General features: G+C 29.0%; 3 protein-coding genes across 3 annotated transcripts; all 3 read right to left on the bottom strand.

Moving 5' to 3' along the window:
* Positions 1 to 884: 884 nt before the first annotated feature.
* On the bottom strand, positions 885 to 2,866 carry LOC123267520 (poly [ADP-ribose] polymerase-like). The gene is made up of 2 exons (XM_044732182.1): positions 2,738 to 2,866; positions 885 to 2,291 (listed from the first exon to the last, which is right to left on the bottom strand). The coding sequence occupies exon 2, from the start codon at positions 2,214 to 2,216 to the stop codon at positions 900 to 902; it is 1,317 nt and encodes a 438-aa protein (XP_044588117.1). The 5' UTR covers positions 2,217 to 2,291; positions 2,738 to 2,866; the 3' UTR covers positions 885 to 899.
* Positions 2,867 to 5,003: 2,137 nt separating this feature from the next.
* LOC123267160 (poly [ADP-ribose] polymerase 2-A-like) lies at positions 5,004 to 12,289 on the bottom strand. The gene is made up of 3 exons (XM_044731703.1): positions 11,569 to 12,289; positions 5,849 to 5,980; positions 5,004 to 5,628 (listed from the first exon to the last, which is right to left on the bottom strand). The coding sequence occupies exons 1-3, from the start codon at positions 12,250 to 12,252 to the stop codon at positions 5,056 to 5,058; spliced, it is 1,389 nt and encodes a 462-aa protein (XP_044587638.1). The 5' UTR covers positions 12,253 to 12,289; the 3' UTR covers positions 5,004 to 5,055.
* A 5,075-nt stretch (positions 12,290 to 17,364) lies between these two features.
* LOC123267525 (poly [ADP-ribose] polymerase-like) lies at positions 17,365 to 19,071 on the bottom strand. Its single transcript, XM_044732186.1, has 2 exons — positions 19,005 to 19,071; positions 17,365 to 18,780 (listed from the first exon to the last, which is right to left on the bottom strand). Exon 2 carries the CDS (start codon positions 18,768 to 18,770, stop codon positions 17,511 to 17,513), a length of 1,260 nt encoding a protein of 419 aa, XP_044588121.1. The 5' UTR covers positions 18,771 to 18,780; positions 19,005 to 19,071; the 3' UTR covers positions 17,365 to 17,510.
* Between the last annotated feature and the right edge of the window lie 588 nt (positions 19,072 to 19,659).

Below are 19,659 nucleotides of genomic sequence, written 5' to 3'. Positions count from 1 at the left end.
CTACTGACAATTTTCGCACAAATCTGTCATTAAGATAAAAACGAATTTAAAAACCTAATTGTTCATTTAATACGTTAAAAAATATTGAATATTGCAATAATATTAAACTTTTAAATTAATGAACTATTTTTAAATTTATTTTTTCACTAATAATTAAATAATTTTTAAAAACTTACAACACAAATTAGAGCTAACTTATTAATAGCTTAAAAGCAATGACTTAAAATACACTAATGAAAAATTAACTTGATTAGAGAAAAAAAAATCTCAAATTAAGAAAATTAATTTAAAGAATTTCTCAGTATTGAATCAAGCAGAAAATTTTTTGAATCAAGTGAAATTGACTTAAATCAATAGAAATTTCTTGAATAATTTTTCTATTTGATTCAAATAATCAAACTCTTTTAAATAAACTTTCGGATTCAAGATTTTTTTCTTGAATCAATTGAATTCTTTTACCAAAGTACAAGTAATCTACTCAGTAGACTCTCAGTTGTTCTTAGCCTAGAAGTACATGAAAACAATAAATAATCCCAACAATAATACTACATATTTTTACTTCTTATCCTCAAAATCAATAAAAACCAAATACCGCATCTTAACTTGTTTCGGATCATATACAACATATTCATCATTTATCAACTGGGGTTTAATCCCTGGTATCTCAAGCAGCTTCCCATTGGCTAACTGGACATTGTACAGGACATTTTCTTGAATATTTTTTTGTTGGCTCATTAAACATTTTCCAAAGACGGAATGGACGCTTTCTGGTAGATCCACGAACTTGGGTAGTGCATTAAAAGTAATCTCCATGTTGCCCTAGGCGACTTCACACAGGAACAAAACTCCTTGCTCACATCGTGTATTAGATCCTTTGCTGATTAGGCATAAAATTTCTACTATACAAAACTGAAAGTAACGAGGTATCGCATTTTAATCTGAGAGGGATTATATACAATGAACTCATCGTGTTGCAATATAGCAGTAGACCCTTGATTTTTACATAGCTGACCGAAAGGTACCAAGACATTTTCATCGATCATCACCGTTTCCGATGGATTCGGTCTGTTTATTCCTATTCCGTGGACAGAATTTTTACCAGGAGAGAGATCCAGGTCGTTTTTAAAATTTTTAGAATTATACAACACCTCGGTATTACCCAGCGCGACTTCACAGAGCAAAAGAACGCCATGGATCCGAGTTTTGCAATACAGAACAGACTTGGTCACTGAATTGGCAAAGTAAATCCCGGAGCCAAACATGCCAGTGGAATTGGCTTTTGTTGTTCTAAATCCTTCATACAAAATATATGGAACATTGGTTGGACTGGTTCCGTGCCAAAGCAGCTGCTTGTTTTCCAAATCTTGAGTGTATCTTTGACTGTCACAAGGTCTGTCTATCACAAACAAGTCCACCATCTTGATTTTAAAAGTATGAACCGAAGATTGGGTATTGTAAAAATACTTCTCTATAGTTTTGTAACGCTCGATGTTTTTGTCAAGCGGCTCAATCGTCGTGTGTAATTGCTTGTAATAGAAATTCATCAGACAGAAGATCTGGCTGTTCACAGCTATTTGTTTCTGCAACAAAACACGAATTATCCCAAGTTTTTGAGTGAGGTCAGCTATGGATTTTGATTTTTCTAAATACCCTGACAGCGAGTTCTGTGCGCTTTTAATATTCTGATTAATTTCCAAAAACTCGGATATTGTGTTCTTGATATCAAATGTGTACTCATCTATCATTTTTTTCAAAAAATTTATCTCAAAAATGTAGTTGATTATCAAGTTTTGAGTAGACACCGGCAGAGGTTTTTTGCTTATGTTATTTTCTTTTATTCTAGCAAAAACATAATTTCTGCTTCGCTCAACGGACTGTATCATAAATTTTCGTTGACATTGCTTGAGTGGTAAGGATTCAGAGCGCTTCCGATGATTTATGGTATCGAAAGCTCCCCAATTCTGTACGAAATAAAAACTACTTTCTTCCTCGCGGCAATCCTTGCGCAATTTAAGGATTTGGATTCTGTAGTAGTAATAAATAGGCTCGTTGTCATGGACATCTTCCTTGGTCCAGATCTGGGAGTACTCACGCTCTTCTGTCGTGTACACAAATGCTCTGTTCACCAACTCAGGTTCCATCTTCAATGCTACACAATTGTCGATTAACTTTAGCATTCTTTCGTCGGGTAAAAATGCCAGTTCCCATTCCTCCATCTTTGTTTTTGATTTTTCAACCAGACCGATGAAGTATCAAAAGGTTCTTCAAAGAATTTTTTGTATCCTGAAACACTTTTGCAAAATAGTAAGTATTGAAATGATTTTACAGACATCTAAGAATTTTTTAGATTTATACAAAAAAGGACATTTCTATTCACACGTAAAAAAGTTCTGATAAATCCACGCCGCGTGAATGCAAAGGCCTTAAATCCACGCTGCGTAAATGTAAAGGTCCTTAAATTCACGCGGCGTCGATTTATCAGGACTTTTTCAGGTATAAATAGACACTACTCCTTATAAAAAATTATAATAAAAAATATTATCAAAACAAAATTCACATGAAAAAATTTTTAAAAATTAAATGAAGGAATTTTTTGAAATATTTTTTTTTTTTAATAATTGACTGGTTATAAAAATTCCAAAAATTGTACCTATGATGTCTGCTCATTTCAGTATCATGCATAGTCATGTAATTATTATGAGAATTTAAGTAAAATAAGAGAAGTGCAGCAACTTACCGAGTCAATGATTGTAAATCTGCAATAATTAATCTTCAAAATACTCAATGAAGCTCCTGTATTAATTTATATGTCATACCAGCTACCTGCTATCCGTTGGTTCGGTCTTGATTCTTGCAATCTTTTACTATATATTCTGTTAAATGAGTAAAGCAAGCAAAGTTTCATCTCTACTCAGAAAAAAAGGATTGGCAAGCGAAAAGTCAGTGACAAGAAAAAAGTATCGATAGATCGATAGGTTGCAAGTTAAGGAATGGCGCTAAATTCAAATTTCTACATTTTAATTTTTGGTAAGAATAATTGAAAAAAAAGTTAACGATAATTTTTAAAGGAAAAGTTAAGAAAATTAATGACATTAAAGTTAGCAGTCACTTGACCATTTTATAATTTCTTTTAACAAAACGATATGTACCGAAAAATTATTTTTGAAAAATTGCATGTTTAATTTTTTTTGCAAAAATTTATTTGTTATAAAAACTCTTAAAATTTTCAAATGTCTGATAAACTCATTTTCATTGAAAAAAAATATATTTTTTTTAGTACTAATTTAAAAATAAATTTTTAACAATAAGAAATTAATTATTTTTTGATATTGAAATTAACAAACATGATAATTTCAAAAATTTTTTAATCTATCAAAATAATGCAAAAGAATAAAAAATATAAAAACTAATTCAGCAGATATTTAGTAATTTTAAGAATTTTTCTAATTAATAAATTGCTGCATAAAAAAAAAAGAAAAAAAAAATGACATTTAGAAAATTTTTAAAATTAAAAATGCAATTTTTTAAAAATAATTTTTCGGAACAAATTTTATTGTTAACTAAAATTAAAAAATGGTCAAGTGACAGCTAACTTTAATATCATATAAAAAATTGAGATATCAGCTGATTTCAAATTTGATACGAATTTACTACTGTGAATTTCTATGAAATTTTTTGCTTTGAATAAGTAAATTATCTGGGTGAAAAAAATTTTTATTTATTCAGTGTATTCATAAAAAGAAGGTTGATTTTGCACGACTCATGATGCAAAGCATCAGAGAGTGCTTTACGATCGAAAAATTTTTTTCGCCTCATTTTAGCAACTATTTTTAGTATTATAGCCTTGTTAGTTCACGGAATCAAGATATTTTGCATACTATTGTCGAGATAATTTAATGGAGATTAATTTCATATTTTCTAAAAATTGATTTACTGCAATAGAAACGGAAAAAAACATCAAAATAGGTCAAAAAATTTTCCTGTCCGTCATGTATGAAACCCCGGAAACACTGTAACTTGTGTAAAAATCAATTATTTGAGTTAAATTTTTTTTTTTTAAATTCTAATCGACGATTGTAGGTCACTGAATGCGAATGGTTAATTAATTCACTGTCGTTTGATTACAATTAATAAAAAACGAAAACTACCAGACTGTATATCTATATAGATCCATGTAAAATTAACATGGATGGTGATATATCTATAGATATTATGTACATTTTATTCTACCAGGGGCGCTTGTGCAGTACCTTCCTACTACAGCTGTTTTTTCGGCAATTAATTTTAAACGACGTAAGTTTTTTTTTTTTTTTTTTTTTTTTTTTATATTTCATAATTAAATGAGCATTATGAGTCGTGCACTTTTGAATTTTCCAAACTTTTTTTAATTATAATGGTAAGGAATATTTTTAAATTAATGTATTAAAAAATTACAAATTACATTTTTTTTCCTCATTCAAAAACGATTATAGGTAAATAAGATTTATGAAAGTACATTTAATATTCTGATAATTGTAAAATCCTACAGGAAGCTTAAATTTACTATCTGGAAACTTCTTTTGGATAATCACAGTCCAAAAATTTCAGGTAAGAAAAATTACAATTATAATTTGATATTATCTGATTAAAATTTATGGTAAGAAAAAGAATCCTTTGCTCATTTCTTCCTGACAAAAAGTATTTCCATCCAGAATAAAAAATTCTGTATTTATGAGATGGTTTACAAATGGAATAAATAAAATTACTTGTAAAAATGTCGTTACAATCATAACTTATTCCTATCAATAAAAAGAATAGAGAACTCTATTATTAATGCGTTAACATAATAATTTTTGTAAATAAAATTTATTTAGAATTTTCATTAAAATAAAATTAACTAAGTCTAAGACAATTTAAAAATTTTTTCATTAATTAAATTATAATTAAAAAATTTAATTTAAATCTAAAATTTTTATCATAATTTATTTTTTTTTTAAATAATTTTTCAATAAACAAAATCGTAAATGAATAGAAGTAAAATTAAAATCTAAAGCAAGAAACTAACATTATTCCCAACTAAAAGGTAACGAGGTACCTTCTTTTTATTTGAGAGGTATTGTAAACAATAAACTCATCAAATTCCAATCCACCGTTATATTTAAATTCAAGTCTTCCATAAGGTACCAAGACATCATCATCAATAATATCAAAGTCATTGATATTCGGAAAATAGTTTCCAACTCCATGTACTGAATTTTTACCAACAGGTAATGGATTTTCCTGGTGTCCATTCCCAAAGCCATTATTCCCAGTCGAAATTTCGCCCAAGGCAACCTCACAAAGAAAAAGAACTCCTTCAAGGTAAGATCCGCAATATCTCCAAGACTTAGTCACTGCATTAGTAAAGTAAGTACCGGCGCCAAACAAACCTCGTTTTGCTTTACTTATTTTAAAACCCTCGTACAAAATGGACGGGATGTTAAATCTCTTTGTTCCGTGCCAAAGTAGTTGCTTGTTCTTGAAATCTTTGGTGTATCTGTCATTGTCATATGGCCTTTCAATTTCAAATATATACTTTAACTTGAGAGGATTGCCATTTAAAATATAGGAATCAACAGAAGTCATTGACTGCGAATTAGTAAAGTATTTTTTTCCCCTCTGGGCGTAAAGCGGCAACTTTAGCCCCGCTACGCTAAACGAAGTTGCCGCTTTCCGCCTTCCTCGGGGAAAAAAATAGTATACACTCCTCGGGAAGTAAATATGAAAGCCTCAGATCACATGTTTGTTGACCTCGGCTTCGCCTCGGCCAACGATTGCATGTGATCTGAGACCTTTCTTACTTTACTTCCCTAGGGGTGTAATATACTATTTCAATTATTTTGTAGCGTTCAGAGTTTCTATCAAGGAAGTTAATTGTCATGGGCAATTGCTTGTAATAAAAATTCATCAGGCTGAAAGTCCTGCTCCCGCCGTTAATTTTATCAGTTGGCTCACAAGTTATTTGCTTCTCCAATAATTCACGTATTGTACCATAAGACAATGATGATCGGATCTGGGTCGCGAATTCTTGTCGATAATCAGCCAATTCAGATGTAGTACGTTGGACCTCCGAGGTAACTCCAAGAAATGTAAATATTGTATCCTTTACATTTAATGTGTAGTCGTCAATCATTTTCTTGAGAAAACTCATGTCGAAAATATATTTTGCAATCAGCTCTCGGAACAGGCTCCGGCAGAGGATTGTTACTAATGTTATTTTCTTTAACTTTAGAGAAAATGAAATTTCTGCTACGCTCAGACGACTGGATCATAAATTTTTGAAGACATTGCCTGAAAAATAAGTTATCAGAGCGCTTGCGATGATTGATTGTGTCAAAAGCTCCCCAGTTTTGGACAAATAAAAATGTATTTTTTTTGCCCTCCGGGCGGAAAGTGGCAACTTTCGTCCCGCTGCGCTAAACTAAGTTGCCGCTTTCCGCCTTCGTCGGACAAAAAAATAGTATACACTCCTCGGGAAGTAAATAAGAAAGCCTCAGATCACATGTTTGTTGACCTCGGCTTCGCCTCGGCCAACAATTACATGTGATCTGAGACATTTCTTACTTTACTTCCCTAGGTGTGTAATATACTATTCTTCTCGTTTTCATCTTTTTCTATTACAAGTATTTTGATTTTATAGTAGTAGTAAATAGGCTCGCCATCGTAAACATCTTCTTTGATCCAGATCCTGGAATACTTGCCGCCTTCTGTGAATAAGGATGCCTTGTGTAGTAAGTCTGGTTCCGGCTTCAATGCTGAGCAACTGCTGATCAACGTTTGGATTTTGCTATTGGGTATTGATGTTTCTTCCCAATCGTCCATCTTTGTTTTTTTTTTTGGTAATTCAATTACCAATACAAGACAGATTAACCACTTCAATCAATATTTACGTATAATCTATAAAAAAATATCACTTATTAGTTAAATATTTTTATCAGTTTTTTAGTAAAAATTATGATACTAAAATCAGGAAACATCTGATAAATTTTTTAATTTTCGTTACAAATCAATTGTGATAAAAAATTATTTTTAAAAATTTGTACTTATAATTTTCTAAGAAAAGTTTGGAAAATCCAAAAGTGCATGCCTCATAATCTCATTTTTCACAATAAAATTGATTAAAATAAAATATAAAAAGCAAAATAATAAAAAACAGAAAACTTTGCTATGGTTTAGTCGCGTCATAATTCTAAAGTGAGGAAAGAAATACTATAATAAAATGTATAGATAGATATACAAAAAAATACACAGTCACATATTATTTTTTTATAAATAAAAATTTAACGACAGTGAATTGAACGCTCATATTAATTGAGAAAGTCTGTCGTGTGTTACTTTAGATAATAAAAAAAAAATTATTCCGATACGATCATTTTTTCGACCAATTTCCCTGCCACATACGCCAATCCATAAACACAGGCACACGGACGCCCAGAAAATAGTATATTACACACCTAGGGAAGTAAAGTAAGAAATGTCTCAGATCACATGTTTGTTGACCTCGGCTTCGCCTCGGCCAACAATTACATGTGATCTGAGACATTTCTTACTTTACTTCCCTAGGTGTGTAATATACTATTTAATGTTATTATTTACTATGTTAAATAAAATAATTGTTGTTGAATCATATTTTATGTGCCTGACAAATTATTTGACTTGATATTAGTACACTCATATTAACCTGTAAGTGTATGTATGTATTTATTTAATATGCCAAGGCAATTAGCCGAATGGCAAAGGTTTGTACATAGTTTTATAAATTTTCACTTAGAAAACCTGTAAGTGTGATATAAATAAAAAAAAATCAATTTCAGTTTTGAGAAAACCCCTAGCGGATCGCTATACACTAAGTATATATTTAGATATAACTAAGACATCAAGTTATCTTAATATACATTAAATATTAATGTTTATGGCCGGAGCTTTTTAATAATATAAGAATTTCCAAACTGTTCAAGTACTAGGGCCATTTTTAAAATCGTTCAAGTACTGGGTACTTTACCTCATTAACATAAATTAATAGAGGTGCCGCGTCGTTAACTAATGTTCTATTTTAGCATGCGAAAAAATTTCTTAATTTTTAAAAATTAAGAATAGAACTTCAGAAACACTTCAATATATATTATTTGGAGAAAAACTTAAAAATTTGCGGAGTGAATGCGAGGTGAATGATTTTCAGTTGATTTAGTCCCCACTGAGTGAATTTTTTTTTATTGAATAAAAAAAAAATTATTTCTCGAGTTTATTTGCAAAATTTTATTTTTCATGAACTTTTCGCTGAGAAAATTGAAAATATTCGAAAATCGGGAAATTATTGATTTTAATCCGTTTTTCGAAAATCGAGTTTTAATCTGATCTCGACGTTTTGAGGCCCCAGGAAACTTCCCCGACGGTTTTTATGATGGTATCTGTATGTATGTATGTATGTATGTGTGTTTTTTTTTTCAATTTTCCTGAAAAATTTAATTTTTTTGAAAATATTAATTTTTTTTCAAAATTTGATTTTTTTTAATTTCAATTTTTTTCAAAAAAAATTTTCTTCACAACTTTTGTTCTGAGGACTTAGAAAAATTTTTTAGTATATCCTCGGTGTAAACTCAGTGTATATCGTGCGCATATACACCGTGTAAATTCAGTGTAAACTTGAAGTGTATTTGGTGAATACTCAATATGCACTGAGTATACACCAAATAAACCCCTAATTTACACTGACACTAAGTATACATCGAGTTTACACTAAGTTTACACGGTGTATATGGATCCGCTAGGGACTGCTTTTTTTGAAATTTCGAGAGTAGAGCACTACCTTAACGCTTCCCTTATGAGGCGTGCAATAATTTAATTGTTATAAGATTATAAAAATTGTCAGGAGTCTGTTAATTTCAGTATTAAAAAAAATTAGCAAAAATGTCAAAAACGTGATACTGAAATTGGTAGACACTTAAAAAGTTTTTAGAATTTTGTACCAATAAAATTATAATGAAAAAATTTCACTTGTAGAAATTACAAAAAAAAATTATGAAAGCGAATTCTTAAAGATAGTTTTCTATTAAAATTTATTCGTAATAAAAATTGACAAACCTCAGCTTATTTCAGTATTATTTAAAACTTAACAACTGGAATATTTAGACATTATTTTTCATTAAAGCGCTACTAATTCTAAGCAAACAGTCGTACTTGATCTGGATATGACAATAAAATGTTAAGAATTAATTTAATTTAGCGAAAAATCAGCCTGGCAAGAATTTTGTCATCTTTACTTCACCTATTTCTTATACAACTTTGTTAACCTCACTTTTTAGAACTCAGCATGTACATTTTGCGTCGTTTCTCTACACTTAATATATAAATAATTGTATAGTGGCGGCGTATATAAACTGACAGCAAAAAATCAAATTTTTTTTTTTGTACCAACTTGCAAAATTTCTATAAAATATATATAATAGATCTGAAAATATTTAATTAATAAATTTATGAATTTACAAATGAAATTTTTTTTAATGAAAATTTATTCTTATCAAGAAGAACCAGAAGGAGTAAAAGTCAAAATGAAAATCTGAAAATTAAATCAGTAAATTTTACAGAAGTGTCTATTCACACACAAAAAAGTCCTGATAAATCCACGCCGCGTGAATGTAAATGTCTTTACATTCATGCAGCGTCGATTTATCAGGACTTTTTTTACGTATGAATAGACGTGTCCAAATTTTATATGGAAATTAAAATTAATAAAAAAAAAAAAAACTATAATTATTAGTTTTTTATTTTTTATACAATACTTATTTTAGTTAACATTTTTAGACTCATAATTAATTTATTTATTCATTTACGTATTTCAGTAGTACAAAATGTAACTTTATACCAGTCAGACATTAATCATTTTTTTTTTATTTGAAAAGACCATTTTGAATTCACATCTTTTAATTACGCGTTAAAATCTCTCCCAAATCCACGGAGCACCGTCACGATCCATCTTAAAAATTGTTATCTGAGTCAGATCATAAGCAATAAATTCATGGGTGTCTAAGCTGCGCGTTAAATCACCATTTTCCAGTTGAAGCCGCCTGAAAGGGACCAAAACATCATCATCAATGATCTTAAAGTGTTCAGAATCTGGCGATGAAAGTTCTTGTCCATGTACTGAATTTTTACTGCTAGGCGATTGATCTTGATTAATAAGAGTTAGAAGAGAATTCAAACCTTCCTCAATTTCATAATTTTTCAGAATCACATTTTTTTGATGATTCTCAATATTTATTTATAAATTTACAATCTTATTCAAATTCTTTTATTCTTAAATATTTTGTGAAAATAAAATAAAAAATTTTTCAACTAAATTTTTTGTGCTAATTTGAAAATTAGTAACATAATATAATGGGTTCAAATTAATGATTAAAAAGATATTGAAGTATTTATTTAAATATTTTTTTTTTTTTAGTTATTTTTGAAAATTGACTCACTCTGCTCAAATTTTTATAAGAATAAAAAATAATTGACATAAAATTATTATTTTCAAACTAAGTAAAGAGAATTAATAACATAAAAATTATATTATTACAAAAATCTATTCTTCTTATTTTGGTATAAAATAAAAGAAATGATAAAAATTTTTGAAAAAAAAAAATTATTTGATAAATGACCAAAATAAAAAATTTAAAAATCAACTCAATAAACTTTTAAATTTAAATAAAAAATAAATTGCCATTATTTTTAAGTTATTAATTTTTTATTTAAAAACCATGTAGTAAAATAATCACTAAATAGCACTCATTCTTTATAAAAAAGAAGACTTCACATTAGTCGAACAGTAATTATTTTAAATAAATATAAAAAATCTCTTCATTAATAGCCAAAGCTCATGGTGATAAGATACCTCATCTTAATTTGCGCAGGATTATAAACAATAAATTCATCGTGAAGTAATCCGCATCTAATATTCGAATTTTTCAGCTTTCCATAAGGCACCAAGACATCACCATCAATTACAACCGAGTCGTCTACATTTGGCGATATTTGTCCTGATCCATGTATTGAATTTTTACCATCAGGTAAAAGCCCGTTCTCACCTAGAGGCTGACAAGCGCTAGTACATTGCTTGATTTCACCCAGCGCAACTTCACAAAGCAAAAGAACTGCTTCTTTCGAAGTTCTGCAGTACCCAACAGACTTGGACACCGCATTAGCAAAGTAAATTCCGGCACCAAACATGCCACGACTATTAGCTTTGCTAGTTCTGAAACCTTCGTACAAAATCGGCGGGATGTTGGCCATATTTGTTCCATGCCAAAGCAGCTTCTTGTTTCCCAAATCCTTGGTGTATCTATGATTGTCACACGGCCTCTCAATTTCAAACACATTCTTCAACGTCATGTTAATGGCATAAGAATGCTGGGTCGAATGGGTATTGGTAAAGTATTTTTGAATTATTTTGTAGCGCTCAGAGCTGCTATCAAGAACGTTAATTGTCGTATGCAATTGTTTGTAATAAAAATTCATCAGGCTGAATGTTCTGCTCCTGTCGTTAATTTTATCAGTTGGCTCACAAGTTATTTGCTTCTTCAATAATTCACGCACTTTCTGATAAGACAATACTACTCGGGGTGGGACATGGGTCATGAAACCTGGTGGATAACTAACCAATTGAGATGCAACTTCCTGGACATTTGAGGTAACTTCAAGAAATGCGGATATTGTATTTTTTACATCAAACGTATACTCGCCGATCATTTTCTTGAGAAAACCAACGTCAAAAATGTATTTTGCAATCAGCTCTTGAACAAGCTCCGGCAGATCGTTTTTACTGATGTCATTTTCTTTTATTTTAGCGAAAATATAATTTCTACTTCGCTCACCTGACTGAATCATGAATTTTTGGAGACATTGTCTGAGAGGTAAGTAATCAGAGCGCTTGCGGTGATTAATTGTATCAAACGCTCCCCAATTTTGGACAAATAAGTAGTTACCTTCTTCATTGTATCCGTCTTTGTTCAGTCCAAGGATTTGAATCCTGTAGTAATAATAGATAGGCTCATTGTCATGGACATCTTCCTTGGTCCAGATCTGGGAATACTTGCGTTCAGCTGTGGTGTACACGTAAGCCTTTGACCAGCCAGTTTGCACTAGGTCCGGTTCCATTTTTAACGCCGTGCAATTATCGATCAACTTCTGTACTTTTTCGCTAGGTAGTAATTGTCTCTCCCATTCTTCTAATGTGATTTTTTTTGGGCAGTCCATTCTTGCATAAATAAGAAATTCTGAGAATACTTAACCTAAAAAAATTATTGAATATGAGAATTGATATTGAAATTGAGACATGTGGTAATTTTTAGAATATAAAAAAAAAATTTATGAAAAAAATGCCATCCTTAAAAGATGACACTGAAATTAGCAGACACTTGATAATTTTTGAATTTTTCTCTAAAAATAAACTAGGGTAAATGTACCAGTGATTGGCCGATTAAGGACTTTTGGCATTTCAATTGATCGTAATTTAATTATTAAAAGTTAAAAGAAAATAATTCAAAGTTTATTTAAGCTTTAAATATTTGACTTTCTGATATGTGATGTTATTTATTTAAATTATTAATTAAATTACATATAAATTCACATGTAAATGCAGGTAAAATAAAAACACCAGTAGTTGACCGATTATAGAATATTGGTTATTTTTTAAACTTTAATTAGTTTTTTATGTATAATGTATAATGTCTTTATACTTATTTATTTAAATTAGATTTGTATTATTAGTAAACAAAATTCTTTTAGTTTAGAACAAAACTAATAATAGTAAAAACGTAACAGATTAGTAAATTAAACTTAGATTCAATAATGACAAGGCAGACATTTCGTTGAGGTGCATGCATGCAATTATTAATAAAAATAGAAGCGGCATGATGGCCGAGCGGACTGTCATTATCCTCATAGTTCGTTCGTGCATCATGTCGTGAGGAGAGGGTTCGAGCCCCGACGGTTGTTCGAATAGTTTCAACACCAACCGTCGGGGGTCGCTCGGTAGCCGAACTGTACTGGCATGGGTTTTCTCTGTGGTTTCCCCATCGCCACTATTCCAACAACCGATAGAAAGGAGTGAGGAATAGGGTAAATGCAGTACAGAAAGCACAAGTCGGTCCACAGCCGCACCCTGATAGCCACAGTTTCAGACCAACCAAGTTGGTGTCAGATAGTTGCCACCAACTTAGCGACAACTTGCGGTCAACTTCCGAATTTGTAACTGTTGGCGCCAAGTTGGCTACAAGTTTCTGAGAAAAAAGAGACCAATCTACTGCCGCAATATGTCGCCAAATTTCTTGAGAAACTTATCGTCAACTTGGTGTGAAAAGTTTCAGAGCAACTTTTGCCGACAACTTGGTGACAACTTGGTGAACAAGTTGACACCAACCGAGTTACTTTCCAAGAGTTGCCGCCAAGTTGGTGACAAGTTGCGGCAGTAGATTGACAGAAAGTTGCGGCCAACTTGGCTATCAGGGCATTGGAATGAAATTATATGTCCGAAAATTATATGTTGATTATAAAAAGTGGAGAACATGTTGATAATAAAAAAGGGTTGAAAAATTGTGTTGATAATATAGAGCGGATGGTAACCTTGTAAAAACCAGAAAACGGTATACAAGTAAAACTCATAATAAATAAATAAATATTAATATAAAAAATGGCTATTGTTTAAAATAAACCATTAATTACTGTAAATTTATGTCTATTATTTCCAATTTCAACAAAAAAATTCATATTTAAATTTATCAGAAATGTAAACTTGACTCAGCAGTCATCTTATTTGAAACACATTAAACACTAAATATAAATACTTCTTTATTATTATTAATTTAATAATTATAAATTATTTGAAATAATAAAATTCATATAAACATTAAATTATCACGTAAATATATTTATACTTTTATTTTATATAAGTTAAAACTTACAACTGTGTATGCGGTCAACTACTGGTATTTTGAAAAATAGCGGGTTCCAATAGAGATGACCGAAGTCATTTATTGATGGTACAATAGTGTTTTTACTGTACTATTGTCTAACCGGTGATTAAATTGGTATTTATTTGATTATTTTTGTAAAAACGTATTAAAAGATTTGTTAAGAAACTATTAAAGACTACTTCAGGATTTAATTCGACAAGATTAACCTAATGGGGATTTTTGTTAACTAAAGAGATGTAATCTCTCGGATACTCTACTATAGTAACTGACCGATTTTAGACAGATCATGCTGTGAGAAATTTTCATGAATTATTTTCGATGTTCCAAAAATTAAATAATATTTGCAATACCTATTCATTGTAATGATCAAAGTTCAACAATAGTTAAAAATAAATTTTGAGGTCATAAAAAATGCAGTTGATAACAATTTTTAGAATTTCTTATGCAAGCGGTCAACTACTGGAACATTTACTCTAGGTCAAGAAAATTATTTAAAAAAATTGCATTTATTATTTTTTAGAGCTTCTATAAATGAAATTATTTTAATAAATTTTTCTTGCTATAATTAATTTGTTAAGAAAATTTTTTAAATTATCAGATGTCTCTTAATTTCAGTAACATTTTAAAAAGTATAAAAAATTATAATTGCAATTTTTTAAAAATAATTTTTTAGACTTAAATTTTTCCAAGAAAAATTGAAAAATTGTCAAGTGTCTGCTAATTTCAATGTCTACACGTGCATCATTATATCCATGCTGACATTGCACGACTCATGATGCAAAAAGCTTGCAAATAAGCGTCAGAGAGTGCGTTACGATCGAAAAATTTTTTTCGCTTCATTTCGGCAACTATTTTTATTATTATAGCCTTGATAGTTCACGAAATCAAGATATTTTGCATACTATTGTCAAGATAATTTAATGGAGGTTAATTTGATACTTTTCAAAAATTGATTTAGTGCAACAGAAACGAAAAAAAACATTCGACAAAAAAATAGTCAAAAAAATTTTCTTGTCCGTCAAGTATGAAACTTTGAAAACACTTAAGCTTGCGAAAAAATTCATTGATTGAGTCAAATTTTTTTTTTTTTAATTCTTTGAAAGAATTGTAGGTCACCGAATGCAAATTGCTAGGTAACTCCGAGACGTTTATATGCAATTAATAAAATTAAAAAAAAAAAAAAAAAACCAAAAGACTGTGTATCTACTATATAGGGTATTCCATGCCAAATAGGACCTACATATATATTGTGTACATTTAATTATTTCACTAGGAGCGCTTGCGCATTATCGTCCTATCTCAGCTGCTTTATATTTTTTTCCACATTCGCTTCATTTTATTATAATTTTATAATTAAATGAGCATTATGAGTTATGAATTTTTGGATTTTACAAATTTTTTTAATATGTAAACACACGAGCACGGGTATAGTGTATGGCATGCCTAAACCCGTGCCTTGTGCCTAATTGAACCAATGCTTATACTCTAAAAATTATTATACACATTTTAGAAGAATATTCTAATTATCAATAAAATTTTAGTAAAAAAATTAAAAACTTACCAAGTCAATTTTTTTTAAATTTGTTGAAAATTATACTTCACAATTTTTAAGTAAATTGAAATAAATAAATATTTAATTGACATAAAATCGTGTATTAGTCACTGAGTCGTGTTTTGTTTTTTAAATAAACTAAATTTATTAATTGCAATTTAACAGTGTATGTACTATCTCACACCTTACCGGGACTAAATATTACCTTAGAGTTTTCCCGACTGCTGTCGGTTTATTAATGATTAGTCCGGTCGAGAAAATTCAGGTAAATTTGTAATTTGTGATGAATCATTCTTTAGTTGCAGATGTAGTTTAGACTACAGTAAAATAACATCTTACTATAGTACATAGCGTAAAATTTGTATTGTTGTACAGATATACATAAATTTGAAATTTTTAATATTATGGTTTTTTTTTTTAATTACTCAAATATTCTTTATTAATGTAATGAAAAATAAAAAAAAAAAATTTTTCCATAAATTGCAAATTTTTTATGACACTGAAAATAAAAGACACTTGGATATTTTTGGATTTTATGTTTAAAAAATAAATTAGCTCTAAAAAATTATTTAAAATAATTGCATTTATAGTTTTTAGTAATTTTTGCAAATAGGATTTTTTTTATCGTAAATAATATGTTGAAAAAATACCATAAATTATTAATTGTCTCTAACTTTCAGTATCATAATTTATTTCAAACTTTTACTATTGTGCCAAACACAAAATTAAAATGTAAACATTATATTTATTTTAAGTTACTCGAAAATATTCAAAGGAATTAATAAAAAATACATCCTGAAATTAAAATTATTTTTTATATTTTTATACTTAGTATTATATTTTTAACTTTACTTTAAGGTAGTTGTAGCGTGATAGGTTTTTTCAACAGAAAATTAAGAAATTATCTTAATAATAATAATCTTATTTTCAACAGAAAATTAAGAAATTTTTTTTATTGAAAGAAATATATTAATAATTCACTACCAAAATTTCAGATCAATTGACCGCACCGTTTTTGAGTAATTAATTTTCGAAATTGCATCTTTTACACGTAGAGGTATAGAGAGATGCAATTTCGAAAATTAATTACTTAAAAACGGTGCGGTCAATTGATCTGAAATTTTGGTAGTGAATTATTAATATATTTATCTTTCGATAAAAAAAATTTTATAATTTTCTGTTAAAATGTCTATCACGCTACAACTACCTTAAAAGGTATTAATTTTTATTTCATATAAAATTACACTTAAAATATTATCTTTACTTTTGTTTACGTTTGTTGTACATTTTCACTTAAAATTGTTCTATTAATAAATCAATACAAGTTTTGTTAGAAATAATTTACGCTTCCTACTTTATTTTTTAATTAAAAAATTTTGTTATAATATAAAAACGAGCTTGGTTCATTCAATTTTTTAAAAATTTTTTCTCAGCTACTGACAATTTTCGCACAAATCTGTCATTAAGATAAAAACGAATTTAAAAACCTAATTGTTCATTTAATACGTTAAAAAATATTTAATATCGCAATAATATTAAACTTTTAAATTAATGAACTATTTTTAAATTTATTTTTTCACTAATAATTAAATAATTTTTAAAAACTTACAACACAAATTAGAGCTAACTTATTAATAGCTTAAAAGCAATTACTTAAAATACACTAATGAAAAATTAACTTGATTAGAGAAAAAAAAATCTCAAATTAAGAAAATTAATTTAAAGAATTTCTCAGTATTGAATCAAGCAGAAAATTTTTTGAATCAAGTAAAATTGACTTAAATCAATAAAAATTTCTTGAATAATTTTTCTATTTGATTCAAATAATCAAACTCTTTTAAATAAACTTTCGGATTCAAGATTTTTTTCTTGAATCAATTGAATTCTTTTACCAAAGTACAAGTAATCTACTCAGTAGACTCTCAGTTGTTCTTAGCCTAGAAGTACATGAAAACAATAAATAATCCCAACAATAATACTACTTTTTTTTACTCCTTATCCTCAAAATCAATAAAAACCAAATACCGCATCTTAACTTGTCTCGGATCATACACAACATATTCATCATGTATCAACTGGGATTTAATCCCTGGTATCTCAAGCAGCTTCCCATAGGCTAGCTGGACATTGTACAGGACAGTTTCTTGAATATTTTTTTGCGGGCTCATTAAACCTTTTCCAAAGACGGAATGGACGCCCTCTGGTAGATCCACAAACTTGGGTAGTGCATTAAAAGTAATCTCCATGTTGCCTAAAGCGACTTCACACAAGAACAAAACTCCTTGCTCACATCGTGTATTGGATCCTTTGCTGCAGTAATTGGCAGCTTTTGACACCGCGTTTGTAAAGTAAATTCCTTTTCCAAACATTGGGATCGTTGTCTGCAAAACATTATTGGGTTCTATCTCAAAACCTCTTTCCAAAATAGAAGCGACATAATCCATTCTAGTTCCATGCCATAAAAGTTTTTTATTTCCTAGATTATCCTTGAATCTTTTACTGTCTTCCCACCTTTTTAGAACAAAGATTTCGTTTACTTTAATTGTGTACTCGCTGTGATGTGTCGAGTGCGTATTTTTTACACAGGTTTCAATTAGCTTCCACCTTTCAGTGTTTTTATCCAGAATATCAATTTTAGTATGCAACTGCTTGTAAAAAACATCAAGAAGACTTATCGCTTGATTAGTTTCACGGTCTATCAATTGACAAGAAATTTTTTGCTTCCAAAAAGATTCAATAATTTGGAACCTTGTATCAACTGACATCATATCGCCCATGTGCGATAAACTGAAACCGTTTAATTTTTTCTTGTCAATGTAGTAAGACCGCAGAACCTTTTTCATCATCTTCAAATCCATTATCGTTCTTAACAAATGTCGTACTGGCAGTCTTTTTTTATACATTTCATCTTTTGCTTCCAGACAAGAAAATTTCAGGTCGACATTGCTCTTCAATAAATATACTTTGTACACTTTCATACATACATCTAGTGGTAAATTATTCACCTCTTTGACGTTATTCGGGACTTCCAGCGTACCAAAGTCTTTCTCAAGGAAAAATTCATTTGTATTTTTCTTACAGAGTATTTGGACTCTATAGTAAAATTTCTTTCGTTCTGATGAATTTTTAATAAATGTTTGAGTGTACTTACACTGAGTTTTGGGATTTTCATAAAGAGTTGCAAATTTTAAATCGTTGTCTTGATAAGAACTTAAATACTTTTCTATGTCACTGACGTCGGTTGACATTTTTACTGTTCTGAAATTTTAAAAACATTATTTTTAATATGTATTCAAAAAGAAATGAAATAATTAATCCCTAGCGTCACAAATAAAAAATTTTGACTTTAGAAAAGATTTTATTCTACAAAAAGTCAAAAATTAATAACTGTCAACTTAAAGTCAACAAAACATCACCAAACAATTCTCATGTCGCTTGGGATAATGTATCATAACCTATACATGAAAGTATAAACAAGTTACCTTTTAAATATTCCTTTACTTTAATTCAATTAATTCAATATAATTAATATATTTTTTAGTTACAATTATTCAGTCAATTATTTATTATTGACTTAGCGAAGTATATAAATATTATTGACTTAAAGAATAATTTTATCATAATCTTCGCATCTTGAAACTCTTAACATTTTTTATTTTGTTGTTGTGGTTAGAAATTTTTGTATACTATTGTTTTTTGACTCGTTTCTATGTTACGAAAAAAAAAAAAAGTAAAGGCGCGTAAGGAAAAAACTAAATTCAAATCTGATATATGACAAAATATTTTCAAAAAACTATCAGTAAAATAAATTTTAATTAAAATAAAAATATAATTAAAATTATAAAAAAAAAATTATATGTTTATTTATAAATATTTAATATTATTATTATAATTTTTTTATTTATTTAATTAATGATGATAGAAAGAGCTGTTGCTTTTACAGCACCAGTGAGACTGTGTGTGTTACATGCAATTTATAGAATATAAGTTTATATCGATTTTTAAACAGATAAAAAAAAGGAAAAAGATAAGATCAAAGTATAGTTTTTTTTAGATTAATATCTAGTACGGTTCCTATTAAAAACTCAGTCTATTAACTTGATCATTTTTTAATGTCAAATTCATAGTCTTTTTTTT

This window comes from Cotesia glomerata, linkage group LG6 (genome assembly GCF_020080835.1).
Source record: "Cotesia glomerata isolate CgM1 linkage group LG6, MPM_Cglom_v2.3, whole genome shotgun sequence".
NCBI lineage: Eukaryota > Metazoa > Arthropoda > Insecta > Hymenoptera > Braconidae > Cotesia > Cotesia glomerata.
This window is presented reverse-complemented; position numbering and strand designations above follow the sequence as displayed.